The sequence below is a fragment of the Podarcis pityusensis genome (assembly GCF_964106645.2).
Source record: "Podarcis pityusensis genome assembly, chromosome: 3".
Taxonomy (NCBI): domain Eukaryota; kingdom Metazoa; phylum Chordata; class Lepidosauria; order Squamata; family Lacertidae; genus Podarcis; species Podarcis pityusensis.
In genome coordinates, this window is record NC_138026.1 from 63,525,068 (window position 1) to 63,543,834 (window position 18,767).

At 41.0% G+C, this 18,767-nt stretch overlaps 1 protein-coding gene across 3 annotated transcripts in view; it reads left to right on the forward strand.

The window, feature by feature from the left end:
* The window catches only part of UTRN (utrophin), a gene marked incomplete at its 3' end in the record, with an annotated part of 327,288 nt that overhangs the window by 86,306 nt on the left and 222,215 nt on the right, over positions 1-18,767 (forward strand). For all 3 annotated transcript variants that reach the window (XM_080998526.1, XM_080998525.1, XM_080998524.1), the window contains exons 23-32: positions 1,115-1,327; positions 5,290-5,403; positions 6,746-6,892; positions 8,605-8,775; positions 10,016-10,195; positions 11,198-11,332; positions 13,694-13,843; positions 16,548-16,709; positions 17,009-17,137; positions 18,513-18,686. In XM_080998526.1, the coding sequence (XP_080854652.1) occupies positions 1,115-1,327; positions 5,290-5,403; positions 6,746-6,892; positions 8,605-8,775; positions 10,016-10,195; positions 11,198-11,332; positions 13,694-13,843; positions 16,548-16,709; positions 17,009-17,137; positions 18,513-18,686 (1,575 nt within the window). The remainder of the gene's footprint in view (positions 1-1,114; positions 1,328-5,289; positions 5,404-6,745; positions 6,893-8,604; positions 8,776-10,015; positions 10,196-11,197; positions 11,333-13,693; positions 13,844-16,547; positions 16,710-17,008; positions 17,138-18,512; positions 18,687-18,767) is intronic.

Here is an 18,767-nt window from a genome sequence, read left to right on the forward strand (position 1 = left end):
ATGCATGCTTCCTTTTCTATAGTTTCAGGCAAAATAGCAAGTGTTAGCTAAGCTGTTTTGCCTAGCAGTCAATCAGACCTCCCATGTCCTTGCAGAGCATATGGGAGGGAAAGAAAGAACTAGACAACAATAGGTTCCACAAAACTGGACACAACTTTCCTAAAATAGCATCGCATCCATGCATTTACAAAGATCAATGTGGAAGAAATGGTTCTAATGCCCCACTCCGCCCATATTAGCTACTCAGGGAGACCCACATGGGTAGCCAGCTGAAATACCTTCCTGACACCAAAGTTTTCAAACTTGATGGATTATGACCCATTCCCTGGGTTACAAATCATGTGTATCTGCCTAAAGAAGGAGGTTTGATCCTTTTTGCTCACCCCACCCTTCGATATGTATTGCTGGCCAGTTGGATGCAATGGTAGGGAATTAGGGCTGCAAATCATGCCTTCCTGCAGGAGGAGAGGGATGAGGGCCAATTTCTTTTTTGCCATGCCAATTGATATGCTGTGCCAGCTGGTAAGAGTCAGGAGTGGGGAACTGCGGCCTGCTTGCTTCTTTTTTCTGTACTTCCTTTCTTCAGCAGAAAATTGTGCAATTTCAGAGCTGTTTATGGATTTCTTCCCCACTGCTGCCATGTTTTTTGGTTGGGGGTGGGGCATAGAAAATCACTTGATCAGGTCAGCAGTTAACGGATTCACCACCCATAAATAGATTTGTCTCAGAAAACCTTTTGCCTCACTTTTCTCTAGACCAACTATCCTGTGAGTTGTAATAGAAGCAGCTGGACATGCAAGCTGGAGGTCCTAGGAGCCTCATTTTATGTCCTGTTGTCCTGTAAACAGAAACATCAGGACTTTTGAATGAATTCCCATGAAAAAAAATCCTTGTGGCTCTGGAAATTATATTGACACAAAACCCATTTTGGCATGAGAAAATATTGTTGGGAATGAGAAAATATTGTTGGGTGACACAAAGGTCACATCCATTGCTATATTTTCTTTGTCGTGTTGTAATATGTATAGTTAAAGATGATATATTTTACACAGAACATGGAATTGCTGCCATGTGCAAAAGTGAAATGTATTTCTGTTTAATCCTTTCCCTGCAGACGATCTGTGAAACTCTGGAAAATCAGAAAAGTGTGGTTGATAAACTTGCTGCAGACACACAAGTCTTAGAGAAGCATATTTCTTCTGAAAAATCAAAGCTCTACAAGCAAGAATTCAAGTGTTTGCAGGGATACAGGGACAAGTTAAATATGAAGGTTTCTAAAGATGTTCACCTACTGGAAGAAATTATTTCCAAATTGAGAATATTTGAGGTAAATATATGACCACGATTGTGTGGGTCAGTCATCCTGCTAACAGGACAGAATACCATCAAATTAGGACATCAAAGTAAATCTAGGAGAAAATGAATGAATACAAACTCTTATGGAAGTTCCCCTTTGAAGGGGGTTGGGATCACAGGGTTTATGCCTTTTGATTATGGGAAATGTTGTCTGAGGCCACAATATTCTGAACTAAACCACAAGTTGTTAGCGGCTTTAGAACAGGAAAAGAAATACCTGCCTTGACTCATGCTAAAGTTAACGTTAATGCTAAATTGTAGAATTTTTGTTTCTAACTATAAGTTAATTGCCAAAAATGGACCTTGACTTGTTACCTTATTCTGGTTTGTTTTCTTCGGAATATTTATGAGCATAATCTGTCTTCTGAGGGACGGATGTGCCACATGGTCAGATTAACAAGAGAGGTGAATAGTGGGCTAGATTTGAGCATGAGCCAGAGAGCAAGGGCTATATTTTCACATTGTTGTAATGAAAGAACAAATGGACCAGAAAGGAAGGGCTGCATTTTCACATTGTTCACTCATTAGAGCAATGCTTGGCAACAGACTGAATGTGCAAAGCAATGGGCAGGGAGGAATCAGATAAAGCCAAAGCTTTGTGCCTGGTCAGCTGGGTGGATGTTGGTGATGTCAGTGGATATGGAAAGTATACAAATAGATGAGTATCAAAAGAAGGATCTAATGTATTAAACAAAGTAAAAGGTTGGGGGGAAGGAATGAAATCAGTACCTTTAGGTTTTGTAATGAGAAAATAGTGGTTTTGGTGAGGGAGATGGAAGACAAGTTGCATGGGGCCAGAAGCAAAAATTGAGGAATGTCAGGACAGCAAAAGGAAGTGGCATGTTTTATGATGGACATGGAGAACCTCTGGCACACAGGCCTGATTAGGCCTGGCACAGATCCCAGTTTGGTCTGCAAGGCCGCTTCCTCAAAATCATGCCCGCCTCTCCCGCTCCTCATGTCATATCTGACATCAAGTGTGGGGCAGACAGAGATGTGCCTGCCAGCATACTCTTGATTGTTCCTTGTCAAGGGAGGTTGACTGCCAACCAGCCGAGCCCACTGGGATGACATTGGAGCAGAGCTATACATTGAAAACTCTCTTGCACAGCCAACCCCTGCTGAAATCAGAGCTTGATGTTCTAACAGATGCTACTTCAAGCCTGCTGGAATTTGCTGCACTAGGGAGTTCTCAATAGAGCTTCCTCACACAGATGACCCCTTCCAAAAGTAGGGCTCAAAGTCTGCACAGATCAACTGATAGACTCAGAATGCAGGTCCACTAAAACCTCATCAAGAATCACTGGTGCAAATGATAATGACATCAAATGATTTGAACAGTGACTGGCCTGTCAGAGTGACCCACTGTGGGCAGGGGAACCCAGCATCAGCACCACCATTGTTTTGGGAGACTAAAGGCAAGTTGCTCCATAGATATCTGATGGTATTTATAGGTGCAGATGGGGCAAGAAATCATTTTTGGAGGCTGGGGGACAGAGGGACATAGCGACTCTGTTGGAGCTAAAGGAGAAGGTTGGGTTCACTATGGTGGAGAGGAGGGATAATGACAGTGGAGATGTGGCAGCTAGAAGTCAGGAGGGAAAATCATCAAAGGGATCATGAGAAATCCTTGGCCATAAGATGTCTGCTTTAGGTAAATAAAATGCCTTGTCAATGTTAGGCAATATATAAATAGTATTTTGGCTGAAGAATATTTACTGCTCAGTTCTACAGGCTAGAGTGTATCTCTATTGGCCTGTAGTGAATATCCTTGGAACTACTGTGTGTGCTCCCTGTTTTGGAAACTTTTCTTCACAAGCAAATCAAGTCAGCTGAAAAAATGCCAGAAGCTGGAGGTAGAACAAAAAATGCCAAGAATCTGGACATAAATTATCCCTCTGTATCAAGATGCAGAGCACAATAGGTACTTTGATGAATACCTAGAACAAGTATCCTTTAAGATGGCAATATATATGCACAATCAGCAAAGAATAAAAATGAGAAGCATAACTGAATTCTGGTAGAGATATTTCTAAAACCACTGAGGCTGATCATATAGTTGATCTAAAATAGAACAGAATTTAATTCCCAACCCAACTCTGCTGAATTCAAGGCTCTCTAGCCTGTTCACATCCTTCTTGACTTCTTTGTTGTCTTTTGATACAATTGACTATCTTTTCTACTTTCTTCCCTTCACAACCTAAACCTGTACCTGCTCTCAACTGTTTATTTTCCTACTCTTTCAGGGATTTGCTCTCTCTTAACTTTCTCCCTTGTAGACCCTCAGGGATGTTTGGAGTCCCCTGCTCTTCTGTTTCCCTGCATTCTTGGTTTCTGTGGTCACCTCAAATCACATGGATTTCAGTATTTCCTATATGATGCTGCCCAGCTCTCTACCTTAGAGCTTCCATCTTTATCCAGTCCTGTATCCCCATTTGTGCATATGCATTTCTCCTTGAGTTCTTCATTAAACTCATGTTTGGTCTCAGACATATTGAACCTATCCCTCCTTTTCTTATATATCCATTCACAGTGGCATCACCTATCCAAATGTCTATATTCTGGTCAGAGTCCCTGCCGTCTCTATTTTCTTTGGTACCAACCTCTCTGCTTCCTTTTGTGCCCACTTGTATTTCCATACCAAGTGGGCTGCAAGAGTAATTTGACATTGAACCCGTGGGCTCCACAGTGTCTTGTCTTGTAGGAGGGGGAAGGCAAGGTCAAAATTTGACAGCCCCCAGACCTGGTGCTGTCCTCCCAAAGCTGGATAGGTGAGGTACCTGGCTTTGGGAAGGAGGCACAAGGTTCTGTCCTAGAGTTCTCCCACCTCCTTCCCAAAGCTGGGAAAATGCTAACTAGGTTTTGGGAAGGAGGCAGGAGGACTCTAGGACCCTGTCCTCACACCTCTTTCTCAAAGCCCAGTGCCAACAGTGCATGAAATGTTGCTGAGGGCCGCCAAAAAGGGGCCTCAAGGGCCACATGCAGCTCTTGGGCTGTCTGTTCGACCACCCTGCACTAAAATTACTTTGTCATGTCTCCCTTCTCTGGAACTCCTTATAAGAATACCATGACACCATGCCTCTTTCATATCACTGAAATTTCAAAGCTCATCTTTTGTGTGAAGTGTTAGGCTCTTGGGGCAGTGAGTTCTCTTTTTTGTTGTAGTTCTCTAAGCACCATTCCATTAATAGTACATTATTGCTGCTGTTGGCAGTTGTAGTGAAATGTAATTATTGGGTTGGATCCTAATTTCATCTCCTGTGAACAAAAGGGCTTCTTCTGTCAATGGAAGGTTTTTGATTCAGTGAAGGATCCTGCTGACAGAAGGGGGAGGAGGCAATCTACCAATTTTGTGCTTCTGCAAGCAAAGTCTGTGTTCATGCTAGAAGGAGCTATGTTTACAACTCAGATTTTACAGACAGTATGAAATTATGCTTTTATCTCACAAGCCAGTTGCTTATTGCTCTGTTTTCAAAATGCCTCAAACCCTTCAAACCCATGTTCTATGCTGGTACAGAAGATTTGAGTGAGCTGCTATGTTTTACCCCCACTTAACGGAGTCAGTATGCTTCTGAGTGCCAGTTGCTAGAAATCACAGATGGGGGGGGGGGGGAGCAGTGTTGCTCTCAGGTCCTGCTTGTGGACTTTCATAGGCATCTGGTTGGTCACTATGAGAAAAGGATGGTCTGATCCGCCAGGCTTCTTTGTGTGTTTTTATTTCTCTTCCTCCAGTGTTGGTGCCATTTGTCCAGAATTTGGATTATTAGTTAGTCTATAATTGGGTTTTTGGTTAGCAAATCTTTACATGAGCCTGACAATGGGGGAAAAAATAAGCAAATGGGGATTACTATTGTATTTGGGGTTTTCCAATCTGGAAGACAAATAGGTTAAAACAGTTAATTACATTTCTTAACTTTCTTATGTTCTGTTCAGACGGATTCAAAACTGGTTCAGAAGTGGCTGGATGGTGTAAAAGACTTCTTAATGAAAGAGCAAGCGATCCAAAGGGATCCTGAAGGCCTTCAGAGACAGCTTGATCAATGCATGGTAAGCCCTGCTAATGTAGAACAGAGTTGCTTATTTACCTCTATTATTCTTTGGCTACTTCAAAGCATTATATAGTGCATTTCATAAAAACCTCTCTCTCTCAAAAAAAGGATTAAGCAACACAAAAGTGTGTTTTGCATTCCTTTGTTCCCTGATACCATGGTACTAAAATGCGGTTGTGGAACCTTGTTTTAAAAATTTGACAGCCTGTTCAGTATTACAATATAGATAGGAATACTAGAACTGTCTCACTTCTTTTTTTAAATGAAGATTTCTAACAGAGAGATAGGTAGTGTGTAATCCTGCAAGATCTGATGATGAAGTCTTCAGAGTAGCCTATAAATTAGCTGGAGCTTTGCCCATGTGGAGATGCTGTTGGAATAAAACAAAATAAAAACAACATTGGTCATAGGGGGATTGGGAGAAAAGTGCAATTGTGCTGAGATTATTTGAATTGCGCCATGCATTCAAAAACACAAAAGTGCGGACACACTTTCCCTAAAATATACAGGTGTTTCAGTACGGTTAAATCGAAGTGTGAGGTTAGTACCCTCCATAGTATATGATTGCAGCCATTATAACTGGCTTCCAAAAATCTGCCTTACCTGTGTGCTTGGGTGTGCCTGTCATGATATTTGATCATATCCTCCTTTTGAATAGAAGACCAGACCCACATATTCCAAGCTTATTTAGAGCTTACTTGCTTCCAAAAGTGGGTTGCCATCTGGCATACAGGTCTGCTATGCAAGAAGCATAAGATCAAAGGAGCCTCTTTTGGGCACAGGAACTGTTGCACAGTTCTTTGTACATTAACCAGCCTAGTAGCTGTAAGATTTTTAGTTGACTGAATTTATCACTATAGGTAGTGGGGACAGAGCCAGAGTACCCTTGATACGCTTTTGAGTCTTGACTGTGAGACCATTCCTGAATAGAAAGAGACAATGGCCAAAATCCAGATAACTGCTCAGGAAACTCCATGACATCAAAAGCCCATCATAATATATGACACACATTTTCTTTGCAAGTTGAGATTTTCACAAGCCATTTGTAATGTAATATTTGTGTGTGGGCAGCAGCTGCTCAAAGCTATTCAGAGAAAAGAATTCCCTGTAGTTGAATACAAACCCTCACACACCTGAAGAAGCTCTCTGGATTGGATCCATTTTCAGATTCAGATGAAAGTATGCAACTGGATATTTATTTTAAAATAATTTTGCATGTGGAGTAATTTAGGAGTTATAAAAAATAGAATCAGAAATATTTGCACAATGCCTTGGGAAATGGACATTTCTGCCTGCATCCTGAAAAGTGGTTGTTAAAGTGTTTTCTCTCTTGTGATCAGCTGTTTGTTACTGAAATGGAGAAGACTGAGTTGTCCTTAAAGGAGATGAAAGAAATAGACTCTGCTTTAAGAGGCCAGCCAGTTAATGCCTGGGTGAAATCTAAGCTGACAGATGTCCAGTCACAATGGGAGAGACTCAGCAAGCAGGTTAGTTACTGACAGCATTACTCTTTATTTGCATTGTCTTGTCCGTCACTTTGTATTCATAGTACTGTATTAGCTTTCTTGTATACATTGAAATAACAGACTTGGTAGCCATATAAATAATATATTTAACATGTATATTAAAACACAATGTCTGGGTCTGATCAGTGCCTGGATGAGAGATCATCTGAGAATCTCACAAGCGCTGCCTTGAGCTCCATTATGGAAGAGATGCAGGATATAAGTGTACTTAGATAAGTTAATAAACATTAACAGGCAACAGTCCATCCTAAAACATTGAAACTGTGTTAACTGTTTGGCAGTGAAACCATGAGACTGCTGTCTACTACTGGTTTAGCAAAGGAAGGTTAGAGTGCAAGCTGTAATCTGGAGTGACACCCTGTTCAAATCTCATCTTAGATATGAACGTTAGGTAGACCTAGCAAGTCATTCTGCCCCTTGGCCTCAACACCACCACGTGGGATAAGAATAGTGATTTATCTTCCAGGATTATTGTAATGGTTGCTTATAATGTATGTATTCAGCACTGTAAGCATCATATTATGTAACAGAATGCCAAATGCCACTGACCATTTCCAAAGGCACAATAGGCAAGTCATCTTTTGACAAATAGTAATGAAATGGCTTGGCAAGGCCTCTCTGGGTGGGGTATTCGTGGCCACAGCGTGGCCACAGACCCAAGACTTCCTTCACAGTAAACTTCCTTAGAGGAGGGGATGGGGGTGGGGTTCATCTTTCTAAAAGAACTATTTTATATCCTTTCTCTTCTTGGTTTTGCTGCTGGACAAATGCTTGAGGGCCATGGGATCAATAAACACCGAAGTAAATCATCTTGTTTGTAACTTTGTACAGCATAATGTTTCAGTTAGACTGTCTTTTTTTGGTATCTAATAAATCAGTGTCACCTTTTCCAACCACTGAGACCTTTTAGGTCTTGCCTGCCCATGTTTTCTGCCAGACCAAAAGAAAAAGAAGAGTTTGTGACTAGCAAAAAAATGACAGATCAGGTCTGCTGCTTGTGCTGGTTGAATGCTCATTTTATTTCTTGCCCCATTAGACCACACTGCTCCAATTTAAATTGTGTCTGTGGAATCTGAAGTTTAATTTACCCAGATAGGTATTTCTTACTCCTCTTTTTATTATATTTTAGGAAGCCATCCCTTAAAAGGCCAGACATTTCAACTAGTGCTTGGCATCCTTCAGTCTAGGCAGTACCAGTGGGCACATATTCATTCTGTATAAGATTTGCATTGGAACCTCCTGTCCATTTAATATGTATATAATGTGTGTGTTTGCCTGAAGTAACAGAAACCTAAGCACATGTAACAGTAAATTGTGGTGTTGATTCACTCCAATAAACATCCTGTTTGAATGATCCATGTCCTAGAGATGTTCAACCAGGGATTTGTTATTATAGAACTTAAAACTATAGCAAACATTCTATAGCTAAAAATAAGCATAATAGTATTCTATTACATCTGTCAGTTCTAGTAAGCTGTGATGAAAGATCTTTTTTTGTAACCATAGCAACAGTATTTGCCAGATATTTTATAATGCAATAATTACTTTAGAAGTGAGCTGCTGAAACTTTCAATCCTCTGATATTTATACTTTACCTTGAATCAGTGCTGAGACTCTCTTCAAATGATGCAGATAGCTTTTACCTCTCTCTGTGTTTTTGGTTGAACTGCTAGATCATTAGTCAGAAAAATCAGTTATCTGAAAGTCAAGAAAAAGCTGTAAACCTCAAAAAGGATTTGACAGAGATGCAAGAATGGATGACTCAGGCCGAAGAAGAATATTTGGAGAGAGATTTTGAATACAAGAGTCCAGATGAGCTGGAAAATGCTGTGGATGAAATGAAGGTGAGAAAACGTGATTGTGCGAAACGTTATGTGGGTCTCTAAGTTTATGTGCATATTATCCATTATTAAACAAGAAATTCCTTTTTTGAATTGCTTTTGTGAGTTTTTGAATTTACTTTTTTTTATGTTAGCTTTAGAAAACCCTGAGTGAATAATAGAAATGGGTGTGGTGTGATGTTGGAAAGTAGCTTAGGTTTCAGGAAATGATCTTTTATAAGGCTTTGTGAAAATGAAGCAAAATGAAAAAAAAGAACTGTGAACCTCTGTGTCTAAACCTTTTTTGGAAGGGAGAACGGGATATGAATTATGAAATACTGGAACTAATCAGTGGTGGTGGAGGAGATCCTATGTAATTGTGAGAAGTGGATCTTACTTGGTCTGGCACTATTTGCTTATCTTGGCCTAATGGTCTGGGACTATTGCTGGAGTTTCAGGGGCTGGCAGAGGAAGAAGTTGTAGATCTTGCTATGTAGGGACAGAAGGGGTTGAAACTATATGTTTTCAGAGTGCAGAACTGAATACAGAGTTAGCATAGTTGATGAGGGAACTTTGCACTCTCAAACTGAGAGGGGGCATAGGATTCACTGTAAGTAGGTGCATTTTCCTTTTTCTACCACCACCACTTTCATCCAAACTTGTGTCATGATTTAGTTTTTTGTCAGATATTTTTAATTGCAGTATCATGTTGGTATTTCAGCTCTGTGACAGAATTGGAAATAAGACATGAGATGGGAGGACCACCGTAACAAACATATTTTATGTGGCTACTCACCTGGGAAATGTTTTATTGAATTGCTTAAAAATGCTATGAATGTAAAGGATTTTTCTATAGTGTTGTTTTTGCAATTTCTGTAACACTGTTTTGGTAAAAATATTAATGAATTGAAACGGCAATAGTCTGGCTATGAAAGATAGATCATGTTCAAAGAAACGTCTTTGCACATTATGAAATCTCATGCAATAATAAATTATTACTACAAGGTGCTACAAGAGTCTTTGTTGTGTTAGAAATCATGTCATTTGACAGCATGGTGAACATGACAGCATGATGTGATAAATAATACAACAGAGCGTCAAGTGAATCTTCATGGAGCACAATGGTTCTGTTCCTGCCAGCTTCTATAATGAAATATTGAAAAAAATTGAATGAGTAGAAACCTCCACTTGTATACTAAAGACTAAGACTTTGTAATTGTCTTTGTCAGTAACCATTTGATCAGCAATCACTTTCTTTGGGCAGAGAGCAAAAGAGGATGTGCTACAGAAAGAAGTGCGGGTGAAAATTCTGAAAGACAACATTAAGATGTTAGCTGCTAAACTGCCATCTGGTGGTCAGGACTTAACAACTGAGCTTAACCTTGTATTGGAGAACTACCAGCTACTGTGCAACAGAATCCGGGGGAAATGCCACACTTTGGAGGTATTGCCGAATAATCTAACCACAGCAGAAATGTTTCATATGTCTGTGATATATTGAGCAATAGGAAATGCCAGTATATCATTGAAACGCCGAGAAACTAGGAAACTTGAAAACATGAAAACTTTTATTTAATGTGACCATAATTTCTGTATTAAATGATACTTGAGGTCAGATGTGACCATGTGTACATCTGCAAAACATTTCAGATAATACTTCTCTACACATGCTTTAGTTCAGGCTTCCTCAACCTCTGCCCTCCAGATGTTTTGAGACTACAATTCCCATCATCCCTGACCACTGGTCCTGCTAGCTAGGGATCATGGGAGTTGTAGTCCCAAAACATCTGGAGGGCTGAGGTTGAGGAAGCCTGCTCTAGTTGCCCCAAAGGGAGACACTGACTTGCTTTGGAAAATCATATCTCACCTTAACAAGTGAATGGTTTAAGATCATACTGTATTCAAAAACGAACATTAATGGTTTCCTGGTTTGGATGAAATTGGAAAACTATGCTTAGAGATTTTTTGGTTTAATCATGGCTATCTCCAAAAGAGTAACAAAGCCACTGTGTACTGTACATGGGCAGAATATTCCTTTGTATCTTCATTTGCTAAGCTGACAGAGCATGTCAAAATTTTATTTAGAGAGATTATACTGTAATGATTTGGGTATTGGTACAGAGCAAGATCCCTTGGTTTATCTCATAGCTCTCCCACTTTCCAGTGGAATGGTATGCATTTGAGGTGTAGTAAAAGATGGGATAGGTGGTGAAACTTGGGCCCGGATAGGACATGCTATACTGCAGAGTGGTTTCCCAGGCCTTGTTGCTAAAAAAACTGTGGAGTGTATGCAGAGGTTAATGAAGGTCTTGCTGGTTCACAACTAACTCTGCTTAGAGTGCCAATCGAAACTTGAGAAATATGTGCCTCTCTAGATTGAATAGGGATTTGTCTCTGAAATGTAATTTAGTTGTGTGTTTTTTTAATGAAATCCCATCACCTTCAGGAAGTCTGGTCTTGCTGGATTGAGCTGCTCCACTATCTGGATCTAGAAACAGCCTGGCTGAATACATTGGAGGAAAGGATGAAAAGCACTGAAAACTTGCCAGATAAAGTGGATGCTGTCAATGAAGCCCTTGAGGTATGGTAGGCATTCCATCAATTCCTGTATGTTCAAGGAAAAGGCAGAAAATGCACATAGACTTTTAATTTATTTATTAGAACAATATTTTTCTGCTACATTACAGCATATGATCGTTGCATTGGTAATGAATAAACAGTTCCGCCTAATCTTTATAATAGTTAAGCGATTGTATATTTGGTTTTATTTATTGATATAGATGTCCTTTGGGGTTAATTCTTCCAAAAGTGCTTAAATCTCAGTAATTGCCTTAATTAACTGGGGTACCTTTTTCCACTTGGAGGACAGTGACCTGAACTCTATAATCCATGCCACAGTGACACCTAGATTAGACAGCTGCAAAGTGCTTTATGAGTGGCTGTTCATAAAGATGGTGTGGAAACTACAACTGGCCGAATTTGGGGATCCAATCAACACTAGTGTATGCCAGTCCAATACGCCAGTGCTCATTGCATTCCCTCAATCAGGGCTTGCTCAGCAGCAACCCAGTGAGGTAAAGAGTAAAGCATGACCAGTGATAAAAGCTCAAGATTGCAAGTGAAACAAATCAATTGGCTTATTTGTGTACAAAGCTTAATGTTGTTATACAATTTTAAGATAACCAAGTAACTTAAATAATTATGAAGTTTGTGAAAATAAAGCAACTTAAAGTAATGTGATATAAATTGCATATGCAAGTCTTGGTGATTGCACTGACAAAGTAATCAAATAATTAATATGGACTCCTCCTAACTTCCTCTAATTTTGAAACAGCTTTTCTAAGCTCCCAAGCATACTAGCAGGTTGGACTAAAGTTCATTGTTACAAATCCAGGCTGATACGGCAGGATCTTTTGAGCTTCAGCTGTGTGAAAGCATGTGAAGCAGGTAGCAGCTAGCAGTGAAAAGGAGCAAAAATGATTCTCCGCACACTTTTTATGTTGATTGGAAACTGGGCCAAGAGGATGGGCGTTTTCCATCTTTTCAATTAATTTAACCACATGAGTGGACCCATGAAGGACAAAGACTATAATCTACAGTGGTGCCCCGCAAGACGAATGCCTCGCAAGACGAAAAACTCGCTAGACGAAAGAGTTTTCCGTTTTTTGAGTCGTTCCGCAAGACGAATTTCCCTATGGGCTTGCTTTGCAAGACGAAACGTCTTGCGAGTTCTTGTGAGTTTGTTTCCTTTTTCTTAAAGCCGCTAAGCCGCTAATAGCTGTGCTTCGCAAGACGAAAAAACCGCAAGACGAAGAGACTCGCGGAACGGATTAATTTCGTCTTGCGAGGCACCACTATATCTGGGAAGGGGAATTATGCATCTGGGACCCCTGCTTCTTCAGCAGTTCTTCACTTAAGTCACCTTTGATGCACTTCAGCACTGGCTTTTACCTTTGTTTTGACTCCATGGATATTGTATTCTTCATTTAGGTAACATTATGTTGACAGCGTGACGTTTCCTTTTAATCTTATCAACATCCAGGATGTCAGTCTCACACAGCAGCTAGCAAAATCTAGCAAAACATTCAGTGCTGCTTGCACAGAAATGACAGGCCTCTACATTTTCATCCATCATGGCTGCTCTTCTGTGTGTTTGCTAAAGTTGCTGGTTCTGCAGGCCTAGCAGGGTACAGGTTAACAAGTGCTGTCAGGTGCACATCAGCATGATGTTCAAACACTGGTGCTCAGACAACATAACAGGTTACAGGTGCGTTTCTGGGCAAAATTATGAGTTCTCACTTTGTCTTAAATGCATTGGGTCCTAGATATTTCAGGGTGAAACTCCCCATAGCTTGAGATCAGCTGAGGAGGATCTGCTTCAGGTCCCATCATTGCTGCAGGTCAGATTGGCTTCAACAAGAAGCAGAACCTTGTTGGTTGTTGTCCTGGAGCTACTCAGTGCACTTCCATGAGATATGTTTGGTGTTTGGCAGGCAGGTTAAAATAATTGTTTCCACATGCTTTCAGATACAGGTAACTCACATTTTATGTGAGGATTTGGTTCTGAGGGTCCACACATAAACATGTAAATGCTTACCTGGCTTTGGGAAGGAGGCGCAAATGGCTTTGTCAGGCTCTCAGAGCCCTTCCACCACCTTCCCAAAGCTGGTAAGCGAGGTGCTGGGTTTTGGCTAGGAGGCACAAGGTAGTGCACTACCTTCCCAAAGTCAAGTAAGTCTGCGACTACAGCTGTGCACGGGTGGGAGCTGGGAAATAAACTGAGAGCGGGTTTCCTCTGCTCTCCGTTTGTTTATTCCCCACCCAAAGCTGTGAATAGTGCAAGTAAAATAAATGTAAGATTTGAATTACCTATACTAGTTTTTGTTGCATTGTTGTGATGCATTGTTGTTTTTTTTTAAACTAACAACGCAATTTTTGTTAGTCATTGGAATCTGTCCTACGCCATCCAACTGATAACCGGACTCAAATTCGGGAACTTGGCCAAACGTTGATTGATGGAGGGATCCTTGATGAAATCATCAGTGAAAAATTGGAAGCTTTCAATGCCCGCTATGAAGAATTAAGTCATGTGGTAAGAATTTGTATTTTTAGTAAGATGGATAACTTGTTTTCACTAGTGCCTCTATGCTCAGTATGTAACAAAGCTTTAAATAGCCATCACAAGCTGACAGCAATCTTTGGCACCCAGTATCAAGATCAGACCTGTACAACTTGCTACCCACCAAGCCAAATAATGCACAAATCATCCATTGTGGACTTACAGGTGTTTGGCAGCTGTCGGACACACAGCAAAAATTGAAGCCTTACTAAGCCCCTGATTAGCCAACATTCAGACTGGTTGGCTGCATTTAGGTTGGTGGGTCACAATCCACTGTGCAGGCCAGAACAAAAGATGATATTGTTGATTTATAAATGGAGTCCTTCCATGCTTCTAAAAACCAGTAAGTGGCAATATGTAAACTAATGTTTTTGCCATCATAAGTAAGATGCAAAGCAAGTAATGAAAAGACTGTGAGAATAAGCTTTTGTGCAAAAGGGAAGGAAACCTTTCTGTAAGCGGAATATTTGTTGTTGTTGTTTAGTCGTGTCTGACTCTTCGTGAACCCATGGACCAGAGCACGCCAGGCACTCCTGTCTTCCACTGCCTCCCGCAGTTTGGTCAGACTCATGTTTGTAGCTTCGAGAACACTGTCCAACCATCTCGTCCTCTGTCGTCCCCTTCTCCTTGTGCCCTCAATCTTTCCCAACATCAGGGTCTTTTCCAGGGAGTCTTCTCTTCTCATGAGGTGGCCAAAGTATTGGAACCTCAGCTTCAGGATCTGTCCTTCCAGTGAGCACTCAGGGCTGATTTCCTTCAGAATGGATATGTTTGATCTTCTTGCAGTCCATGGGACTCTCAAGAGTCTCCTCCAGCACCATAATTCAAAAGCATCAATTCTTCAGCGATCAACCTTCTTTATGGTCCAGCTCTCACTTCCATACATCACTACTGGGAAGACCATGGCTTTAACTATACAAACCTTTGTTGGCAATATTAGAAGAATATTAGTTGACGTGTATTAATGGCTAACTAGATTATTTCTGAAAATCACAAAACAGATTAAGATCTTTATTGGTGACTCAGATTCATTTTAGAGTTTAGCAGGATGCTACCAGCAATGTGTAACACAGGGTTGGATCCAAAAGGTCCCTTCTACTGTTTGAGGGAGGGACTCCCTCTGCTCATGGAATACACTGAGATCCACTGAAGCGTCTCGCTGGGGGAAGAGGGGGTGATTTTGCCACTTCCCTCTTCTACCTGCAGTCCCCATGCAACCTCCCCTGCAGCTTTTTAGAGGATGCGGGTTTCTGCAAAAATGACCTTTCCCCTCTTCTAGTGGGTGTGCGCAGCAAATGGAGTTCTACTTATAGGAACACTTGTCTCAACTATCAGTTATACTGCCATACAGTGAATTTATACTATCTTGGTGGAGCAACAGCTATTCTTTTGAGCGAGGGACTCCCTTTGCAGCAGCTTTCAGTTCTGATCACATTTCCATTGCATATTGCCTTACTCTATTCACTCACATCTGTTCTGATGACTGATACGGCCAAGTGGTTTTAAAAGAACCACTTAACCTCTGTTTTTGAGTGCGACCTGCTCCCTGACCTTTGAAGTGTGTGATTGTGAAAGCATTAGGAATGTTTAAGACCCAAGGGATCTTGCCTGAGGAGAGAGAGAGAGCTGAATAAAATGAATTTCAGCAGTAATGTTCTAAGAACAACAATGAAAAGAACATAAGAAAAACCCTGCTGGATCAAATCAAGCACTCCTCTAGTCTAGCATCCTGTTTTCTCAGGCCAACCAGATGCCTATGGATAGCCCACAAGCAGGACATTAGTGTAATAGTAATCTCTTCTCTTGTGTTTTGTGGCAACTGGCATTCAAAGGCACACCAATTATACAAGTGGTACATGGGTTTAAGAACAGCCCTGTTCGCTTTATGAACTCTGCAAAACCGGAAGTAATGTCTCGGTTTGTGAACTTTACCTCGGTCTAAGAATGGAAGCCAAATGGTGGAAGGGCACCGGTGGTGGGAGGCCTCATTAGGGAAAGTGCGCCTCGGTTTAAGAACAGTTTTGGTTTAAGAACGGACTTCTGGAATGGATTAAGTTCGTAAACCGAGGTACCACTGTACTGGAGGTGGTACACACATCCATCATCACGAGTGTCCATTGATCACCTTTACCTTAATGGATTTGGGCTTGTCCACTCTTTGCTTAGATACTAGGCACAGGTCCAAGTGGTTTTCTGTTTGTCCTACCACTTTCCTCAGCTCTTTACTGCTGACTTGGAGCAAACGTCAATCCACGGAAAACCCATTTGCCATTTGTTCTGGTTCAGCTGTATGGAGTGGGTTTTCTCTGGGGAAAAGCCATCCATGTTGGCAGCCTTTATAAACATGTTATAGTAGGAAATGATTGATAGAATTCCCTAGAGAGTTCAAGCTGTGCCTCCAACCATGCCATTCTGGTGTATGTTGAGATGAATGATGCTGATGGGGGAACATAATCATGTACATCTTTGTTTGGGCTTCCCATGTTAAGGATCTCTGAATTAAGTGCTCTTCTGTTAGGAATGGTTCATAATCTTGAAAAATTCAGTGCTTAAATTGCAGCCCTTGTCAGCAAGAAAGGAAATTGCAGTTCTCATTTTATTTCATATTCATATTTTTCTGTGTGCAAATTCAAAAGTAATCATGCTGTGCAACTTACTCTTTTGCTTCAAAATTCAGGCAGTGAGCAGACAGATTTGCTTGGAACAGCAGCTTCAGACAATGCGGGAAACCGAGCACATGTTGCAAGTCCTACAAGAGAGCTTGAAGGATCTGGATAGGCAGCTAACTTCGTACTTGACCGACAGAATAGATGCCTTCCAAATGCCACAGGAGGCACAGGTATTTTCAGTAGACTTTTGTTGCCACGCAGGATTTTTGGGTGTAGGATGATGATAGATTGCTTCTTGAAAGGAATCTGTGCCATATAATTTAGCTGTGTATGTGTGTGTAGGCGGACACATTGGAGTACCTGCTGTAATAGGGCTAATGACTTTGAAAGAAGGAGCCTATCATCAAAGCCAGCATGACTGATGTTGACACTGTAGCACTCATAATAGACTTCTGTGGTGTGATTTATTGCTAGTAAGGCTGATATCTGCCATGTACTGTTTTTTGCCTTTCCAATAACGACTTGGCAGAAAATCCAAACTGAAATTGCTGCTCATGAATCCACCTTGGAAGAGCTAAAAAAGAACGTGTGGTCGTTGATGCCAGCCTCCCCAGAATGCAGATCTCCTCGTAGTGGGTCTCAATTGGATGCCTTGCAGGTAAATATCACAAGCATTTGCCAGTGACCAGGACTGAGTGTAACTGACCGCATAAGTAAAAAATGAAGAGGCCACCTGTGGATGACAAACATGAGTCCTGCTACTTGAATTTGATTTGCAGAAGTTTAATAGATAAATAATTTTGTTGCTCTATAAATTTATTGTGCGTCTTTGATTTGTGTGGATGCTGCTTTTCAATATTAATTGTTCTATTAATCATTAGAAAATCACCCTGAGATCCAGTGGATGAATGGTGTCTTAGAAGTTTGTTTAAATTATCTGTTGATCTGACTTTCAATTTCAATACATTCGTTGTCATTGGAACAGCTCCAAAAATAAAATGGGAGGTTGACACTGCTAGTTGTAGAAATAAAGCATGATCTGAATTATTTCAGAATTTGTATGCAGGATGTCTTCTGACAAAAGGCAGCTTTCTTTGTGATTCGGGGGTGGTAAGCGCACTTATGGGTGAAGGCTACACACTTTATTCATGTACAACAGGAATCAGTGTACAATACATATAGCTTCTGAGTGTAAAGCACTGGCAGTGCTGGATTTAGGGCGGTGTGGGCAGTTCTTCTCCACAGGGCACAGAGCTAAGAGGGTGCATCATCATCATCATCATCATCATCATCATCATCATACCTATATTTATATGGGTACCTACTCAAAGTTGGGAGTGTGTGCCAAATTTTGTCCTTGCTCAGAGTGCCATATTACTAAAGCCTGACCCTGGGACAGGACTAGCCTGCATACAGCATATTACATTGTAAATTACACAATATGTCTACATAAAACCAAATTAGCTTGGAACAATTTCTAAAGAATAGGCAAAGGGTTTTTATCCTGAACACTGAGCACAATACCTTTGAGACTTGGTGATAAGCCCGGGCTGGTGGGAAACTGATGGGCCGCTTCTCATGGCTTGCCAGGCTGGACCCCTAGCATGGGAACTAGGGAACTGACAGTAAGTCTTTGTAGACAACTAATTCAGTATAAGGCAGCTTCCTGTGGGTCATATTAGACATAAGTAAGAGGTATTTCTCATCATAGTGGGAGAAAGGATGAAATCATTTAGGGAGCAGGAGACCTTGGATAGCTGAGGGTTTTGCTGGAGGAGTGACAGTCACAGGTAGAGATGTATTGAGGTTTAAGAGCAGAGAGATGTGATAAGGGCCTGAGAATCTGGAGTCCTTTGAAGATAAGGACAAGCATCCTGTGCTAGGCTCAAGACTGTACAAGAAACTAGGATAGGTATCTGGGAGACGTGCTGCATGGTCTAAGCAATGAGATGGAGGAGGAGGGTTGTTGAAACCTCTTGGGGGTGTTTTCTTTCTGGTCACAGTTTGATATTGTTGCCTTCTTTTATAAACAGAGGAAACTCCGGGAGGTATCCACAAAGTATCAGCTTTTCCAGAAACCAGCGAACTTTGAGCAACGTATGCTGGATTGTAAACGGGTTCTGGATAGTGTAAAGGCTGAGCTCCATGTCTTGGATGTGAAGGATATTGACCCAGATGTAATTCAGTCTCACTTCGATAAGTGCATGGTAATGTAGAATTTTGGCTGCACTTTCCTACTTTCCTCTTCCTCCATATTATTTCCATGAGGTCATGGAAGATTTAAGATA